The sequence below is a fragment of the Diadema antillarum genome, unplaced genomic scaffold (genome assembly GCF_040938485.1).
Source record: "Diadema antillarum isolate AM-2024a unplaced genomic scaffold, OU_Dant_1.0 seq00000009_RagTag, whole genome shotgun sequence".
Taxonomy (NCBI): Eukaryota; Metazoa; Echinodermata; class Echinoidea; order Diadematoida; family Diadematidae; genus Diadema; species Diadema antillarum.
In genome coordinates, this window is record NW_027271131.1 from 192900 (window position 1) to 211992 (window position 19093).

Consider the following 19093-nt stretch of genomic DNA (forward strand, 5'->3'; position numbering starts at 1 on the left):
AATAAATATGCGATTTTAGACTCGATTGTCTTCTTCCTTGTGGTATTGAGATTATGAGAGATGTAATTGTTTGAAAGTGTCTAAATTTAGAGAGGTATGTGAGTGGTATGTGGTATCTGTGTTGCTTTTGGTTTAAGGCATTATTTACCATTTGCAGATGAAACAAAAACCTAGCTTTAATGCTTCAAAATACTGTAGTTCTAAAAGGTGGGTTAGGGATAGAAACAACCAATGTAAAAACTTGAATCAGTATAATCAATGTCAAGTATTGTTCAATATACAAAATGTAAACAATACAGTGTAGTTATAATAAGAATGTTTCTAGACTAAATCGTCCACAGTTATGGTTTAGTGGGGAAAATAGTGATAATCTCACATTTTAGGCTTTACTATGAAATTTGTATGTGGTAGGATGTTTTGTGATACAACTGACCTACACATACAAATGGTATGCATCAAATGTGATCTTTCAAACATTTTTTAAAATCACTGCTCCCAATGGTAAACAGTACTTTTTAATGGAGTAGTGTAAATAAGGCTATTTTTGGCGCTCGGCCCGGAAGAATGATTTTCGTGCTTCTTTAATGCCCCGCTATCAAAAACAGTAGATAGTGTTACATGTATACATGTAACAAGCAAAAATAATTACATGTATGTGCTTTCATTTTCTTGCTAGTTTTTGCGAGCGTAGAGTGTGTGAAAATTTCCACTTTTACAGTACTGCTAATAATTTGGTAAGGAATGCCTTGCCAGACAGTTCCCGATATAGGTTGAGACTGCACTGTAGGCCTTGTGTACTGTATTTTGGTTTCATTCTCCTTTAATTCAGAGAAGAGAGCGTGTTGCACAGGTGTCTACAAAGGTCTCTGTCTGGTTTTAAAGGGGAAATCCAGTGCCAAAATAAGTTACTTAGTAGTCTGATAAAAAAAAAAGAGTAAAATCTTACAAATTCAATGGTAAAAATTTGACTGAAATCGGACGAAAAAAGGAAGTTATGAAATTTTAAATTTTTGCGTATTTCTGCAAAACATTTCTTGTACAGTGGATATGAATATGCAAATGAGTGAGCGGACATGTCGTAACCTCTCAGTTTTCCATTGATTGTGTACAAAAAATGATGAAAATTCAACATTTTTGTCATTGACATCTAAAACATGTTAATATTCCTGGTTGAATAACTTCAGAATAGTGATCAGTTTAGATAGTATCAGGACTTGAGCCCCAGGCATAATTGCGTTTGGAAAACTGGAAATTTCACAATTTTATGTACAAAATATATGGCAACAGAGTTGTGAGGGTATGACATGCTCACTTTGCCATTTGCATATTCATATTGACCGATCAAGAACTGTTTCCTGAAAAATTAGCGAAACTTCAAAATGTCATAACTTTCTTATTTTTCACCCGATTTCGATCAAAATTTTACCGTCGAACTCATAATATTGTACTCTTTCTTATCAGACTAACTTATATTTGGACTGGATTTCTCCTTTAAGAATTTTAGTGTTTTAATGGATATAGAGTCAACCTTGCGTAAGTCAAATCTTTGTGGACTGAAGAAATACAATAGTTTCAACTTCGAGAAAATTTGACATATGAGGGATTAATATCAATAGAATATACAGAGAAGAGGACTTGAAAAGACCTTTGACTTATACAACTATTCGATTTATGCAAGGTCGACTTGAGCAAGGCTGACTGTACTTGTAAGTGGGTATGCGTGTGTGTGAGAAAAAGAGAGGGAGAGAGGGTGTGTGTGTGCACTGGTGTGATGGGTGGCGTCAATTTTATGGATAAATCTTTATACGTGTATAACCCTTTCTGAGCCAGTGACTTTGGACAGTGTGCACAAGGCTGTAGGGTTTTCTTTTAAGACAATACAATGTACTGTAAAAGTGGAAATTTTCGCACATTTCACGCAACCAGAAACTAGCATAACTCTATGTATATATGAATACATGAATATTTGTGTGTGCCATATGCTTCCGTAGTTGATGTCTTGCTTCCATGGAATTGTACAAACAATTTATTAGTGGAAAAATGAGCAAAGACAATGGGATTCCATCGGGATTCAAACCCGAGAACTCCGGATTGCTAGCACGGTGTGGCTCTACCGACTGAGCTATAGAAAGCCCTGGTACATTGTTCGTCCCAGATGCTCGAATGGTCATAACTCTGATTATAAACAAGTGAAACTCATCTCGCCCGACTGAGCGCACAAAAAAATTACTCATGCAAAAAGATCCACATTAACAGTAATCATAGAATTACACATCCAGGCACCACAGAAAAATATACTGAATACAGTTGTTTTGTTATCTAAAGGTTTTATCCATAAACAGAACTCATTTACATTGTGGCGGACAAACAGACAACACATAGAAAAGAAAAGCTGCTTTGGATTTAGTAATGAGATGGACTAGTCACATTGTGTGTGAAACCAGTAACATACACATGCAGGAAAAAGGAACATAACATAGTGGAATTGTGGAACACTCAATGTGAATACTGATGCAAATTTGCTTAGTAAGATAATGTGGAAAGACTCAACCACTCGTCATCTGGTGCAACAAAACTTTTAGTTGGAATCACATACTGTAAAAGTGGTTTCTTTCGTGGTGGTTTTATTTTCGCGCTTTGAGGTTGATCCGTGAATTTAACATCACGCGAAAACGTTTTGAAAAGTCGCGCGAAATTAACCACGCCAGGAAATGTGTTGAACTCGCCGCTTGTTACAACACTATATTGCGCACATGCACACACGAAGATTCCGCATTGAGTGTATTGATAGTCAACACACACACAGCGATACCGCGAAATGTAGGTACAAGCATGTTATAAAGTACTCGAGAGACAGGGTTTCAGGTAAGCCTGCATTTAATTCTAATTTCTATTTAATAAATAAAAGAATAATTGGATTATAGTTTTGGTTTTCATGTGCAAAATAAAACAGTTTTTGCCGACCGCGAATTTAAACACACAAGAAAAAGTCGGCACCGATGGAAACCGCGAAAGTATCTGTACGCGAAAGAAACCACTTTTACAGTAGTAAACTTTTCTTGCATTTCAAATGAGAGGAACTGTAATTTCCCTTTGACTTTTAAATATCCAACATTCGACATCTGTACATTCAAAAATTATATACATTGATTCAATTCTTGTAGTTTTTAGTTAAGTGATGTTGAGTCATGTGACTTCGACCCATGCGGAGTTTCCTGTCCAGTTAAAAACTCCCTTGTTATAAGAGAGTTCTTCATATAACAGAACTTCACATAGAACGGATGTTGTTACTGTTCAGTAACTTTTCCAGCTAGTTGATGAGTGATAAGTACAGAGACGCATTCATCCGTATGTCTTATCAAGTTTGTGACAAAGTGACTCTAATGTCATGTATATTTGTCATCTCCCCAACAATGTGTCTGCTAACACTCAAAACACAATTGCAATATTGGTTGGGTTGGTCATGTGCAATTAAAAACTCAACTTAACGAGTAACCCCTCTTCTTGCATAGCAAGTTTTAACTCATCGCTACCTATGAAAAATGAATTCAAACATCCGAACAGGGAGTGAAACTGATGCATTTGATAGCATGATAGTAGAGGAAAAAGGACAACAATTTAACTAAACATGGAGAACAGACTGTCTATAACATGGTTTGTTTCTTTTTCTGCATCCAACACTTTCACACTGTCATGGTTACTACATGTAGCTCCATGGTTACTGGCACTTTGCATCTTCTTCATCTTGGCTTTTAAAGCTAAACATAATTTTCATACATCTGCAGAAATTGTCCCTATTTGCTATAGAATGGACACATATGCATACGAAATTGGTGAAAGAGTGCAGTGATAAGAAGATTTTAGTTGGGTAGAGACAAAAATGAAATACTTGCCAAAAAGTTATACCAACATTATTGCAATATGAGAGCGTGTCCAAGGGTGGTTGCTGTGCAATATTTTACGATCGATTCTCGATAGTCGACAAATCGGACCACATCAATCTTCTGCATGAGATAGAATCGCATCTAGCTTGTTGGGAAATACAAGCATGATTGATCATCACATTACATTCTACCTGCCCATCACTGAACGGGGAGTGCTCTTCAGGAAATAAAAGTGGTTTACTACGATCAAAATCATTTCTCACTTTTGATCTCAAAATACTCTAGAACAACTCGTTATCCTGGCAAATCACATCATCCAGACAAGTCCCTTGGTATAGCTTTCCAATATTTAGCATCAAATTCCAAATGGTAGAAGATGAATTTCAAGCCCCTTCTAAGAACTATTTTTACAACCCCACAAGTCTCAGAAACCACATGTCTGTGAGTTTGGTAGTGCATCTCATTTTTAGTAATTTCATGTACAATGTACATGTATAATTTTCTACTACTCATGTCCATTGTTAGTTCTTCATAAGGCAGAGTAAAAATTTCTCTTTCTAGAAGTCCTTAGTTGCTCACGTTTCATATTGTTTCCTTTTATATCCATCAAACAATTTTCAAAAGCCTCTTTATAGGTAGCTTTATAAAGGAGTCTTAAATTGGCAACACACTTTTACGAGAATACAGTTTATGTTTCTCTAACATATTGGCAAATTTGTGTACATGTATATGTATTTCTATTTGGTTTTGTGGAGATTGAAAATGAAATCCACCAGTTCCAGCCAATCATTTTTCAATACACAGTATGCAATGGATTCTGAGGTGCCAATTTGAATGATGACAAGATGATAACATTTACATGTATTTTGAAGCAAAATTGCCTCAGGGTCTTATGGGTAAACATTTTTGTGTGGGCATGCACATGGCAATATACACATTAGCACACACATATGCTTTTTTATTTTACTGAACCATTTAACTTCAGCTAGCTCCTTCCACGAACAGAGAGGAAAGATAACAGCAGACTTTTGCTAGGTAAAACAAGCAAAGCAAAACACACTTTAAACATCATTCACTGCAAAAAGTGAACAACAAACACTTGAGATTATTCATACAAATGCACAAAAAGATGTTCCTGAGTTTGGCAAGCTGGGACTACACTCTGGCAAGTTCAATACTTGTCTGCAAAAGGTGAATTACTAAAATCACACTGATGACCTAAGTATAAAAACAGTTGGAACAAGATTACGAATCAGTCTCATTTGAATATTTAGAGAATCTGCATAATGTCCTTTTAAGAGCAGAAGGGCCCTACTCCCTACATTCCAAAATATCAACTTCAATTCTGATGACTCCCATTTCAAAGGTAATACCTGACACATGAGCCCATTGAGGGCTAACATCTTTTGGAGTGTAAATTTTCATTTCTTTGTTAAAGTACTTTACTGAGAGTCTGTGGAGCTGGGGTGCTGTTGGCTGGCCGTAATTCTGAACTCTGAACTTGGAACTGTAACGAGAGTGATGGTGGCTTTGGACCCGCGGATGAAATCTTATTCAAATGCGCTCCACATCTATACTACGTACTGAGCATGAAACTATTGGTTGGTGCCAATGGTATTATGCTAAGCCATGTCATAGTCTTCTGCTACTCATCACATTCAGCCCAACATCATGGTCTGCAGTACTGGAAGAAAAGTATGGACGCAATTATGGGGTGGTAGGGTGGGGTGCTGCAGGGCTGCAGCCCCCCCCCCTTTTTTTCCCCTTAGTAGCAATATCAATAACAACCACAATATTGAAAAAATTACAAACCCACTACTACCATTAATGGTCCAGGGGCTTTAATTTCCCTGAGCCCCCAATAATCCCCTTATTAAAAAAAAAAAAAAAAAAAAAAAAAATCTCAGGCCATGATAATGTGGTATTCATCATGCTGACAAGCTTGAACCCACCACAGTTGAAGTTCATTCACTCTTTTCCTGGTCACCTGTCAAATCATTGCTTTCACAGTCACCCTGCTCTGACCTGGGCGATATCGGTGGTGATATGCTTTTCTTTGACCTTGTTGGTGACCTCTCACCTCCAGACCTCGAGGGAGACCTTGACCTTTTGTCTCTGGACCTTGATCTACTTTTCTTTGACCTTGTTGGTGACCCCTCACCTCCAGACCTGGAAGGAGACCTTGACCTTTTGTCTCTGGACATTGACAAAGATCTTGACCTATCTTTAGACCTTGATGGAGACCTTGTTCTTCTACCTTTTGACCTTGATGAGGATCTAGACCTTCTGTCTCGAGACCTTGAAGCAGATCTGTTTCTTCTATCTCTAGACCTTGATGAGGATCTGGTCCTTCCATCTCTGGACCTTGAGGAAGATTTTGACCTTTTGTCTCTGGCCTTTGAAGACGATCTTGTCTTTCTATCTCTCGACCTTGAAGCAGATCTGGTTCTTCTGTCTCGAGACCGTGAAGCAGATCTGGTCCTTCTATCCCTAGACCTTGATGAGGATCTGGTCCTTCTATCTCTGGACCTTGAGGAAGATCTTGACCTCCTATCCCTAGACCTTGAAGCAGATCTGGTCCTTCTATCCCTAGACCTTGATGAGGATCTGGTCCTTCTATCTCTGGACCTTGACGAAGATCTTGACCTCCTATCCCTGGACCTTGAAGCAGATCTGGTCCTTCTATCCCTAGACCTTGATGAGGATCTGGTCCTTCTATCTCTTGACCTTGAGGAAGATCTTGACCTCCTATCCCTAGACCTTGAAGCAGATCTGGTCCTTCTATCTCTGGACCTTGAAGATGATCTTGTCCTTCTATCTCTATCTCTAGACCTTGAGGAAGATCTTGACCTCCTGTCCCTGGATCTTGAAGCAGATCTTGCCCTTTTGTCTCGTGAGCTTGCTGGTGACCTTCCACCCTTTCTGTTTGCATAGTGTCTCTTATGTTTCATGGTGAAGGTGCCATAGGGGGAACGGTAGGAACCTGTCCAGTTCGGTCGGCGCCGCTGTTGGTAGTATGCATTGGATGCCATGTGCCGATGGTATGCTGCCAGCTGCCTCTGGTACATGGCCAGGCTTCGGTGGTACTCCTCCAGACGGCGGAGCGCCTCTGGTGAGATGACCTGGGGCTGGAAGGGGTCGGGGTAGGGGCCCTCAGGTGTTGTTGGACGACGGCTGCGTGACAAAGAGGATGAGGAGGATGCGGGGGCGGCTGTGATGGCAGACTTGAGCCGCATCTTTCCGCTCAGCTGCTTCCGGAGTGATTCTCGCTTCTCTTCCTGTACCTTCTCCTCCTTGGTCTGTAGGGTGGATGAAAAGAAAGGTATACAGAAAGAATACCATACATAAGATAAATAATCAACAGTTTACAGTACATGTTTCAAGGAAATTACTTCTTCCCGTTTAGAGCACATCTTGACGAGGAATCTCAAGCACCTCATCTCAATGATTTTGCCTTTCATCCTTCCTCTCTTTTAAGAGTTCTCTATTGCATTGTAACTCTGCCATGAATTCATCCTCACCTATGGAGAAATTTTGCACACAATTTTGCATAACAGTAAGCATGAAGCAGCTTTTACATTCTGTAATAAGAAATCTTACTGACAATGACCATCTAAGAACTAAACATATCATAGCATTGCATTGTGATACTGATAAAGTAAGTTTACAAAGAAAAAGTATCATTCTATCTTAAGCATACTGGAATGACAAACAAGCAATCAAGGGGAAATGCATGGAATATTTGACTTTCTTGCAACAATCACTGCGTTCAGACGATCCCCGGCTTAGCGGGGAATGTCCCATTTGCCAGGACTGTCCCCGGCAATCCCATTATGTGAACTCTCGGTGGGACATTCCCCGCTTCCCCGGCAAACTTGTTGAGTCCGGCAGCAAAATTCTGGTGGGGGACTGACCTTGATCTCTCGCGCAGCTGTTTTCTTCAGAAGTGCGCATGCGCAACATGTTGTGGTGAAGTAGGTAATCAGGTGCTGTACAGGCTTTGCTATCGTCTATCGTATAAATTTGCAATCGTGCACCCTACAGTGCCATGTACGGTGACCTTACACTCAGCTGAAACCACCAGCCGTGATTTTGTGCCCCTTTCAGCGGAGGATTTCAACGCACATGTGGATGGTCGACCTTAAAACTCTCCAAACTGCCCCCGTAAAGCGGGGGATCGTCTGAATGTAGGGTCAATCATCACAAGATGCTAGCTGGTGCATGCTATCCCAGTATCCTGCATCGCGGTGAAATTCTGGGATAAACAAAAAATCTGTGTGGGGAGGGGAGGAAGAAGAACAGGTTAAGAAGACCACTACCCGTAATGCCTTAACCTTAGTGAAAAATTGTGTAAAGACCTGGTACAGGGACAGATTGACAACAAGAAATTGATGCAAGCGATGAATATCACAAATGTTTGAAGTGATGCATAGCTGAAAACAAAGACTCCATAAAGGGGCATGAAAAACCAGCCCACATGGCAAACTTATGTACCGCATCAAACATTCTTCACCTGCAAAACTTTGATGAGTTTGGAGCGCAGCTTCTTCTCCTTGTGTTTCATCTGCTTCTCCTTCCTCGCCAGGGCACGCTTCTTCCTCTTCTCCTCCGCCTCCTTCCGCTCCTTCTCTCTCTCCAGCTGCTTGAGACGGGCCTCCTCCAGCTCATTCACTTTTTTCATCACTTCCTCTTGCTTCCGATGGACCTGGGCCATGGACGTATGAAAAGCAGGAAAAATAACGAGAGCGCTTTGAAAAGTAATCTCAAAGTAGGCAAAGAATTTTATAATTAATAGTATAGTGCACTCTCATTATACCGAACATTGTTAAAATGAAATACATACCCTCATTATTGGTCAAGTCAATGTCTGTGTATGCAATTTATGTGATTCATGGTCACAGCGCAACATTACAAAGGAGCAAAATCATAATACAATGCAATTGATAATTTCTATAAAGCGATGCATCCACCTCATAGATACCATTCACTACTTACAAATGGAAACTACACCATTCTTGCTGAAAGAACACAGACATTCTTATAAGTATCTCCTTTTTTTTAAAACTGTCATTGGATATATGTAACTGACATGAATACACCTACAATGTCAGTACATTATAAAATAAATGATTTGAATGAAAATCTTGATTTTTTTAACCCCCCCTTTACTTAAAGACCTTGTAGTATCAGGATACCATGGAGTGGAAAGGCTCGTCTCGCTGGGATATATTAAAGAATCACAGTAACGAATGGCGTACGGCTTTATCACTGATCTCTGTGTAATTACACACACAACCAAAGAATCTTGACCGATAAGTGCATGTCTCGATGCACACATTCGCTGTCCGGTGCTACTCGTTGTTTTTGAATGTACCCCGATGGGCAGCAAATGAATCAGGCCACCCACGAATCCCCATATTAGGTCTAGGACAATTACCCCCTGGACAAATACCCCAGACCCTGACCCTGACCCTAACCCTAATCCTGATCCCGAACCTAATTCTAACCCTAACCCAAACTCTAACCCTAAACCTAACCCATATCTTTACTCTAACCTTATCACTAACCAGTATACAGCGCGGGGGTAATAGTCCGGGGGGGGGGGGGGGGGGGGGGCAATTGCTCTGATAAACCCCATCTTTAACACCCTACACATCTTGGTGCTACTTTTAACACCTCCACTTTATAGAGGAGCACTGTCAGGATTCTGATGGACTCCAACCTCCGCTGGGAGGTTCCACCTTCCCAGCCCTTTTAGGGTTATCTCCTTACACATTTTAATGTTGCTGTACCTCCACTTTATCGAGGAGCACTGTTAGGAGACTGATGGACTCCAACCTGGGAGGTGTCAGGATTCTGATGGACTCCAACCTCCGCTCCAGCCCTTTCAGGATTAACATCCCAACACATTTTGATGTTGCTGTACTTCCACTTTATTCAGGAGCACAGTCAGAATCCTAATGGACTGCAACCTCCACTGGGAGGTTCCCGCTCCCCAGCCCTTTTAGGGTAAACATCTCACACATTTTGATGTTGCTGTACCTCCACTTTGTCCAAGAGCACCGTCAGGAGTCTGATGGACTCCAACCTCCGCTGGGCCAGGACCAGCTTCCTCTCCTCCATCTGGATCTTTCGCTGGAGACGGCGCTCCTCCCTCCGCTTCCTCCTCCTCTCCTCTCGTTCAATCTGTCTGTTCTTCTTCATCACAATCTTCATCTCCCTCTGCACCTGCCTCTGTCTTTCTTCCTCCGCTTTCTTTTTCCTGCACAGAAGATATCAGCAAAGTATTGCAAACACTGATATTCTCACAAACAGATATTTTTTCAGAAATGGCTAACGATCTGACATTCTTATGACTTGTTATTTTCATGTTTGTGGCCTCCTCAATAGCATAATAATGATTTTTGCTTCCGTTAGTGTCATTTTTTTTTTTTTTTGCATCGGCACTTTTGTAATCGACATTTTATTCTCAAATTTGCAAAAATAGAACTGCCATGAAAGTTTTGTCGTGTACAGTAGCCAATATGGAAGAGACTTTATACTAGATCACCTTGTATCATTAGGCAATTATGGATAATTAGGGATATGACACTTGTGACACTTTTTGTAATACAGTATCCTACCAGTGTTTTGGGCAAAGATTTTGATCCAGTGAATCTGTATTGAAACTTGATCCATGTGGCATTGTACAAGTTGATTGCTTTTGCGTTGAATCATTGACATGTGTCCAACATTGTCAATGCATTACACCGTTTTTCTCAATATCAGGGGTCACATTTAACTTTTTTTTTGACTAGCCAGGCGGACTACTTAGAATCAATTTTGACACTGAAGCAATATTTTGGCTAGCCAGACGGACTAGTTACTTCAGAATTTTATGATTTTTAGCTAGTCCGACGTGATTTTGGGTGGCCAATGGCCAGCGGACCATTGCCAATTTCGAACCCTGAATATGGTTGTCAGCTTTCAATGGATGCTTTGTAAGATATATCTGAAAATCAGTCAAGAACTCAAATGCAAGGATGCCACCTTTTTAAGCAGCATTACACCACTCGGAGGGCTGAAAAGACATATTTTTGGTGGAAAATAGCATTTTTAACCTCCCCAGCAATAGACAGGTGTAGTAGTGTAATACAATTTGTATAAAACAGCATTTTCTATGAAACCTGCAATATTCATGCTAAAACAGAACAAAATGCTTTACAAAATAACAGAACTTTGGCATCTCTACAAATAGCATCAGGCCACTATCATATACAAGATTCCACTTCTTTTTAAATTAACAACATTTTACACATTTCAAACTATAACAGCCATAGATGTGTTGCTTGTTTAAGAAGAATGACCTATCCTAACAGTGTATCCTTTGGCTCGCTTAGTGACAGAGCTTAGCATATTTTTGAAATATTATGATCACTGGGTCACATAGGTCATATACAATTTTCAAATTTTCCATGGAGTTTACTTAAAAATTCAGGAGCATTTTTGTAAATTCTCAAAAGCAAATATAAGTCACAGACTTCAGTCGAGGCCAAAGAATATTCAAGCACCCTTTCACAGTTTGTTTGAATCTTACATGTATAAACCCTATTTAGGGGTTGACATTTACTGTATATGCCGAATATTTCGTGAGGTTGTCATTATTTTTGCGAATTTTGCAAGTCAGGTGCTATTCGCGAATTCAAAGACACAAAAAAATATTGACTCTGATCCCAATAAGAATGTGCACGTATACATTTCTCTGTTCAGGACTGTACTCAACGATCTCGAATTTAACCACTTTCGAAATTGTTGGGAAGTCCCTATTTGCAAAAATATAGACTTGCTTAATAGATGGCATATGCAGAACTAGACGCTGGTTGAACATTCGTTTTATCAGTCAGTGGAAATTACCTTTGCTTGATAAGACTTTCGCCTGCTGGATCTGCAGGCTTCTCCAGATCGAGCACTGTGAGAAGGACTTCCCACGAGCCGACGTAGCTGGCGCACGCTGATCTGAGAGAATGGGATCGTATATTGAGGAAAGTGAGTATTCCCCCAGGTCTCGGTTGAAGGTTTTCCCTTGTTGTTTGCGAATGTGAATGGCTTCCCTTATCCCTCTCAGATCGGCGTGCGTCATCTACGTTGGCTAGTGGGAAGTCTTTCTCACAGCGCTCGATCTGAAGAAGCCTGCAGATCAAGCAGGTGGAAGTCTTATCAAGCAAAGGTAATTTCCACTGATTGTGACAGAACGAACGTTCAACCAGTTGATTTTCCAATCAGATGAATCTTTTCAGCGAGAACTAGACACTGTAAATGTTAAATGAAATACTGAACCTCTCTTCTTCCTTCTTTCTCTCCTCTTCCTCTTTTTCCTTCCTTTTCTGTTCTTCTCTCTGTCTCTCGAGTTCCATCAGCTTGTCTCGCTCCTTTTTTCTCTTCTTGATGACCTTTGCACTGAGGTGCCGCGTCTTGTCAAAGTCGACCTGAAACAAGCAGAGCACAACATAAACTGTGCACTTGTGCATTCTAACAGCTACAAACAACTGAAATGATTGGTCGTAATCAAGAAATGAAAATAACTTGTAATGGTCAATAGCACAATCAGGGTATGCAATTGTGTAACAGGGCAAAAATGAAAAAACTTGGTGAAAATGCTTTTTTTGTTGTTTGTTGTAGCTGAGTGTTCAAATTTTCATTTCATGTAAAGAAAGAGTCAAAATTTTGCAAAAGGAGAATGTTTTTTTCATCTGATATTGCTGTTAGATATTCCTGATAAATATCCCTTTCATTCACCACCAGCACATAGCCATGACATATCACAAAATATGAATGAATTTCATATTTTCACTTCTCGAAATGGACGATCAATTTTGTAGGCATTATTTTGAATTCAAATAAAACCACTTTTACATATTTTATCATATTTCACTTTTGCCAAAGAGTGAAGAGGCGAAACTTTCAGGAATAGGTAACAGACATATAGTGGCCATTATTACAAATTTTTATGAAATTAGGGCTGGTACTTTGGAAGATATTATATTTTTCATAAAAAAATTATCTGTACAGTTTGACCTTGAATGTGCGCACAGTGTTTGGATCAATTCTCATATTTGTACATAAACACAGATAGAAGAATGAATGTGAGATTTATGATGACTTGAGTTGATATCCAAGCTGTGACACTCGAACAATGACATATTAAGCCAAAATACTATGTTTTTGCTTATGATATCTTTAGAAATTGAACAAGCATTGAAATATGAACACTGAACACTTATCATATGACCTTCATGCAGTATAACATGGGCGTGTATCGCACTTTTTTATGCTCAGCAATTTGTAAAAATATAAAAAAATAAGTTCCTATTGCTCAAATTTGTTCAAATTTTCACACAATAGATTTCTACATATGTACAATTCATGGTTAAAAAAACAAGGATATTCAATAAGGGGAAAAGATTCTTTAAAGTAGTCAAATTAGGATATACCTCACTGAAAAACGGCTGCACTTATTTTACTCAGCATTTGAAAATGGCTCAAAACTCAAAACCGCCTGAACATTTATTGGCAAACAGCGCACCATATTGTAGTGTGTCTTCAGTACTTTCAGGAAAAGCAAAAAAATAAGCTGTTTCTCCATGTATAGCTGTACAGCATGGGTTAAAAGGTCACAATGTCACAAAAAGAAGCCAGCATTACACTCCTACCAGGATGGGACTTCAGACATCGCAGAAGTCATTCCTGCATATCTATTCTGAAGGTGGATATGAGCAAAATCAAATCCCTAGCAAAGAACAGTAGGACAAATTGTTTTACTGCCATGGAAGACTTTCATGTGCCATACATTCACTTGGGTAATTTGGGTAGGAACTACTAAGATTCTAAATATCTTTACTATATACATTGTACCCTGGGAATGTCAATAATAAAAAGTGAAAAAGTGAAAAGTAAGTCTATTTATCCATTTCTCCATTCAACTATGATTCAATACATTCAAAACAAACACAAAGGGATAACGTAAGCTCATCCACTCCACTCCTAGCCCACATCAACAATTACCTCTGATAATTTCTGAACAAGTAATCCCAGACCATCTGGCACTTTTAACATGTATGTAAAACAATATATTCGTATTTGATTACATGAAATATAGGTTGGCATACAAGGTTAGTTTTGATAGACAAATGACACATATTATTGACTACATAACCAGGGCATTGTAGAACACATTTTCCACATTTTTATGAAAGTGCAACTGAGGGATTGTTTCATACACTAAAAGACCAATGCCTTTACTTATTCACTTCCTAAACAGTGAGGTTTGCTCGTCCCGTGCAAACTACAATGTAGGTATGTAAGCTTGCAGTGCTCTGCTAACCATACCTTGATCTCCGCAGTGTATGCCTTCCCATCCTGCCCGATCCGCATCAGTTTCATTCCTTTCAATGTGTCCATCGCCTTCACAAATCCTATGTACTCCACGAACTGCACATACACGTTGAACGTCAGGTTGTTGCCAAGCGACGAGATTTTGCCAAAGTTTCCACCTGTCACCTGGCTCTCGTGGCGGTACGGGTCAAGCACGGGGATGTCAATGTTCCTGAGTTGGCCGCATGTCCCGAACACGTTCCGCACGACGATCTCGCTGGGTCTGTCTGGCTCGACATCGATGGAGAACCACCTGACTGGAAGGTTTTCTATGTGAATCGTGTCTGGCCTCTCACCGGGATGCTGCTCATTCATGTTCTTGGCATCGCGAAAGAACGCATCCCAGTCGTGCCTGGCCGGAAAGGGGATCTTGGTTTCAGCAGCGCGCACCTTCATGATCTCCGTGAAGCCACTGAGCTTGATATTCTTGTTGTCCAGCCGTGTGATCATGACCTTGATGATGGAGCGGGCCTCCAGCTCCGCCTCGAAGCGGATGAACTCGAGGGAGCTTTTGGTGACACGGAGAACGAGGAAAGTATCCGGCTTGGCCATCTTCTTCAACTTCTCCATCACCTCCCAGTTACTGATGGACTTCCCTGGATTGTACATGAGAAGCAGCAAATTCATTCTTTATGCGAACTCTATAGCATCACTGCATAGAATGGATCGTGTGAAAACCTGCTGGACAAGCACACGTGGGTCAAAGGATTTAATGTGTACATGCAAAAATGTACATATACAGTGGTGCGATTTGGGTGTCTGGAACTTGAGATATCTACAAGATGTACATGGAAACGAAAGTATATTGGTGCCTAATTAGCTGTGCATAAATTATCTACCAGAAATACACTTTCCGAGAGATTCAACATCACTTTACTGACTTTCCATCAAGTGAACAAAACAATAGGAAGTTTCTGTCATTGTGCTCGGGACAAATTTTTCTTATACTGCTTTCGGATATAGTATAAGCTTTGACATACAAGTATGTTTTATCAATACAAACTTTTTTCTTTGGGGGGGATTGCAAAGTGCCTTTGGTGACTTTATTCATTACTGACACAAATATAACTCACATGAATACAGCATAATAATTACATGAATATAATCATAAACATATTACACTGTACATATTGTTTGGCTTGTACAAAGGCAGATCATTGTTTTGTCATTGATCATGTTTGTTAGGAGCATTTGAGTTACCAAGAGATTTATTTGCTTGAATGTTGACAAGAGCGACTATATGAGATGAGTTTAAATGCATTTTTACCACACCCATAAAAGATGTATAACCTGTATAAACAGAACATGAAGCAATTTATTACGACCATGAAATGAATAAAAAAACTTGACTTCTGACCTGGCACTTTCAGCTGAGGCAGAGTGACCGAGATGTTAATCTTGGCGATGGGTTTGAGGTACAGGTTCTTGGCTTCGTAGAGCTCAATGGCTTCCGTTGAGTTATTGCATAGCTGGCATCCAATGGTAGCCATGGTGATTTGGGATGATCAGTCAACAGTACCAAGCACAAATTACCATTTTTCTGTATTTCAATAAGAGCGAAATTGCAGACTATGTTGATGTAAGACATTCAACATAAATGGAATAAATGAATGAGATATACAGGTACATACAATGTAAGTGAGTGTGTAATGTATAGTAACAAAATTGGGTTTGCCCCAAGTCGATGCTCAACAGAGGGCGTTTGATACACACCCTTAGATGTGCCTCATGTACACAAGTTCATTTATTACACAAGTTACCCAACTCAAGTTCATCTGCTCAAGTGCATGCACCTCCAGCCTTTGTCTGAATGCACTGAGGCATGTCCACTGGACATTGGCTGTTAGTGATGACCAGGCCCCGAGGGGATATATAAGGGGGTGTATGCGCTGAGAAGGGGCAGTGTGGAGAGAGTTAGCAGATATAGTGCAGATAGAGATAGAGATACAGAGAGATACAGTGCAGTTCTTGCGATGCAGTCTCTTTATAGTTTTTAGTTGTCCATTTAAAGTTCAGTTATTTCAGCAAGTGTTTTAGCTGTACAACCAGTTTAACTCTTAATGTGCCATGGTCGCCGAACGGCGACCTTAGTCCTGACGTGCCATGGTCGCCGATTGGCGACTAAAAAAGCGAGAAAAACATTGGTCATTTAAGTTGTTGTGGTACCATCATATATGTTACATCAAGAAACTGCCACTGATATGTACTGGTAGCTGATTAGCATAGCCATCATTTCCACTAAAAATATGAGTATACTTACATAGGAAAATTTTGAGTAAATATGTGTTTTTTCAGCTAGATGTATTTTTTTCGCGTCGGGAAAATCCGCAGAGAGCGCACCCTCTGCGAGCTGTGTATAGATCAGAATTCTCATTGATAAACCACGCGTGTGTATGCTACTGAATGCGCGTGTTGTCTATGCATTTCCACTCGCATTGTTCTGCTTGGGTGCTCTCCTGCGGGAGCAGCTTTCACTTTGTCCCTCAAAGAGGGTCAAGCTTTCCTTCGGCGGTCAAGTCTTTCATCCTTTTGTCTTGGTGAACTTCACTAATCGTCCTCATGCTAGCATATACGAAGGAAGAACACGCTTTTGTTCTTGTCTATGCACATGTACAGCGGACAGAAAGTAGACCTGTAAACAAAGGTCTGCCGATTTCAATAGAGTACGCCCACCAGCAGTCCACATAGACAAAAGAAGGATTAGTAGGTGCTTCCTTCTCAAGTGGACAAAAGACACTATTCCAGGACCCAGGATTTACTTTAGTTTCAAATACAAGATCTGGGACTCAAAGGACTCAGATTTGTGAATGAGTTATTGAGGAAGAAAAAGAAATTGAAAAGACAAATTGAACTGCCAATATCTTTGGAATTATACAACTCTAGGAGACAAATTTTTTATCATTTGAAAGAGGAAATGTAGCTCTAAAACTTTCTCGCAGAGTCAAGGGAGCGTTCTATTGAAGAAAAATCACGACTGACTCTTTCTTCACATACTACACAAAAATTTATATTAATCTTTTAATGATATCGATTATTTCTGCAATATTTCAGGTTCAGATAGATATTACAGCAGACTGACTACATGATACGAAAGACCAATTATTTCTTGATATTTGTTGTGAAGAACTCAATTCAAAACATTCAATAGTTTCAAAGATATGGCAGTTTTAAATTACATTGTCAATCCAGTTCGCAAACTTTTTGGCGTTAGGTAAAAACGTCTGGCACGTTATGGGTTTTGGGTCTGGCACATTAAGAGTTAAGTTGTGAAACCGACATGAGTCTGTGTCATATTACTATATTAGTGATCCATCGGGGAGTTGTCAGAGTGTTGTAAACTACCTTCGTCAGGACGGAGTTGACTTGTTCTTCGTGAATAAAAGGCATTTTGAATGGTATGTATCCTCTTGGATAAATTGCATTTTTGTACCATTGTACATCGTATGCACTAGTTTGTGATGATGTTGTCATGCTCGTGTGTGTAGTGTGAAGTGTGATGCCTGCTCATTTCAACCGACCACCCTGACAATACGTATAAAGGGCACTTAAATGATTTTTTCGACACTAGCCGTCATTTTTCCCCAATAATATTTGAATATATTTTGAATCCTTCGATATTACTTTCTATCTGGATCAATACGCTGCCACCGTGTTATAGTGCAGCGGGGAGAGAGGGCGCGAACTAAATTAATCGTAACGAAGGTGGCTTTTTTCTATCTTGCTTCTGAAGACTTCTGGAGATGGGCTGTTGAATGATCCAAGCGATGCTTTGAATCTGTGTTACAATGATCGATATATCACTTTCTGATGGACTGTTTGATGAATTTGATTGACTGTTTGATGAGGAAACTTTTCATCGTAATTGAAATAAATTAGACGAGTCGGTTTGTTTTTTCGCATTCATTTCTCGTTTCTGCATCAACTCGTACGGTCGTAGCGGGCGAAAAATGTTTATGTCATGTGTATGTAGTGTAACGTGTGTGTGCACGATCGTACAAGCGGCGGTGACAATTTTGCGGTCAAAATCGTCAAATTTATTACGGAAGGATACTCTACAACTAACAACGAGTCAGCAAAGGTAGGCCTAGTTATATGTAAATTAGTCACACGGTACCTTAGTCGATTTTGCTAAATTTCGGTCATTTAGTTCTAGGGAATACTTAGACTAGATCTAGACTAGGATCTAGTTGTTTTCGCCACATTTTACTCGGTAGCGTAGCCCAGTGCAAGTGGAGAATCGAACACCGTTGCGCGTAGACCCATGCGTACATTTTCTTTCTGTACGCGCAATTCCATTATAATGCGCGGTCGGTCGATATGGACCCGGTCGGTGTGTTGCACACCTAACCATACTCGCACTACTACGCGAAAATGTCAACTTTTGCCCTGTACATTGCATTGCCATTGGTACGGTCAATCCTAATAGCTAATCAAGACAAAGTGGTCAAAACTAGTCAAAATCTCACTTAGTCGTGAAATTTGGCCATTCATTAAAAAAGGATGTGAATATCAGCTTGAACTTTAAACATACTCACACCAACCATCACTTTTTCGCCGAAGTTCAGGCTATTGAAATGTTACAAGGGGCTGCCATATTTGTCCTTCCTCAAGCTTAGTTATGCATGAATGTCTATTTATAAAGTAAGTCAACTTATTTTCCAAGCAAAGACATAAATATTTCTTTGCAATACTATCATAATATTTTATTGACTGATGCACATTTTTAAGGTGAGATAACTTTTTGTTTTGTGTAGTCATCACAGGCACTGATCTCTACGCAACAACAGGGCACTGCGAAG

The 19093-nt window shown here is 39.9% G+C and overlaps 1 protein-coding gene across 1 annotated transcript; it reads right to left on the reverse strand.

Moving 5' to 3' along the window:
- Positions 1 to 5848: 5848 nt before the first annotated feature.
- On the reverse strand, positions 5849 to 18871 carry LOC139724992 (uncharacterized). Its single transcript, XM_071636085.1, has 8 exons — positions 18830 to 18871; positions 15652 to 15834; positions 14250 to 14890; positions 12201 to 12349; positions 9927 to 10146; positions 8398 to 8589; positions 6795 to 7183; positions 5849 to 6761 (listed from the first exon to the last, which is right to left on the reverse strand). Exons 2-8 carry the CDS (start codon positions 15782 to 15784, stop codon positions 5849 to 5851), a joined length of 2637 nt encoding a protein of 878 aa, XP_071492186.1. The 5' UTR covers positions 15785 to 15834; positions 18830 to 18871.
- Positions 18872 to 19093: the final 222 nt, after the last annotated feature.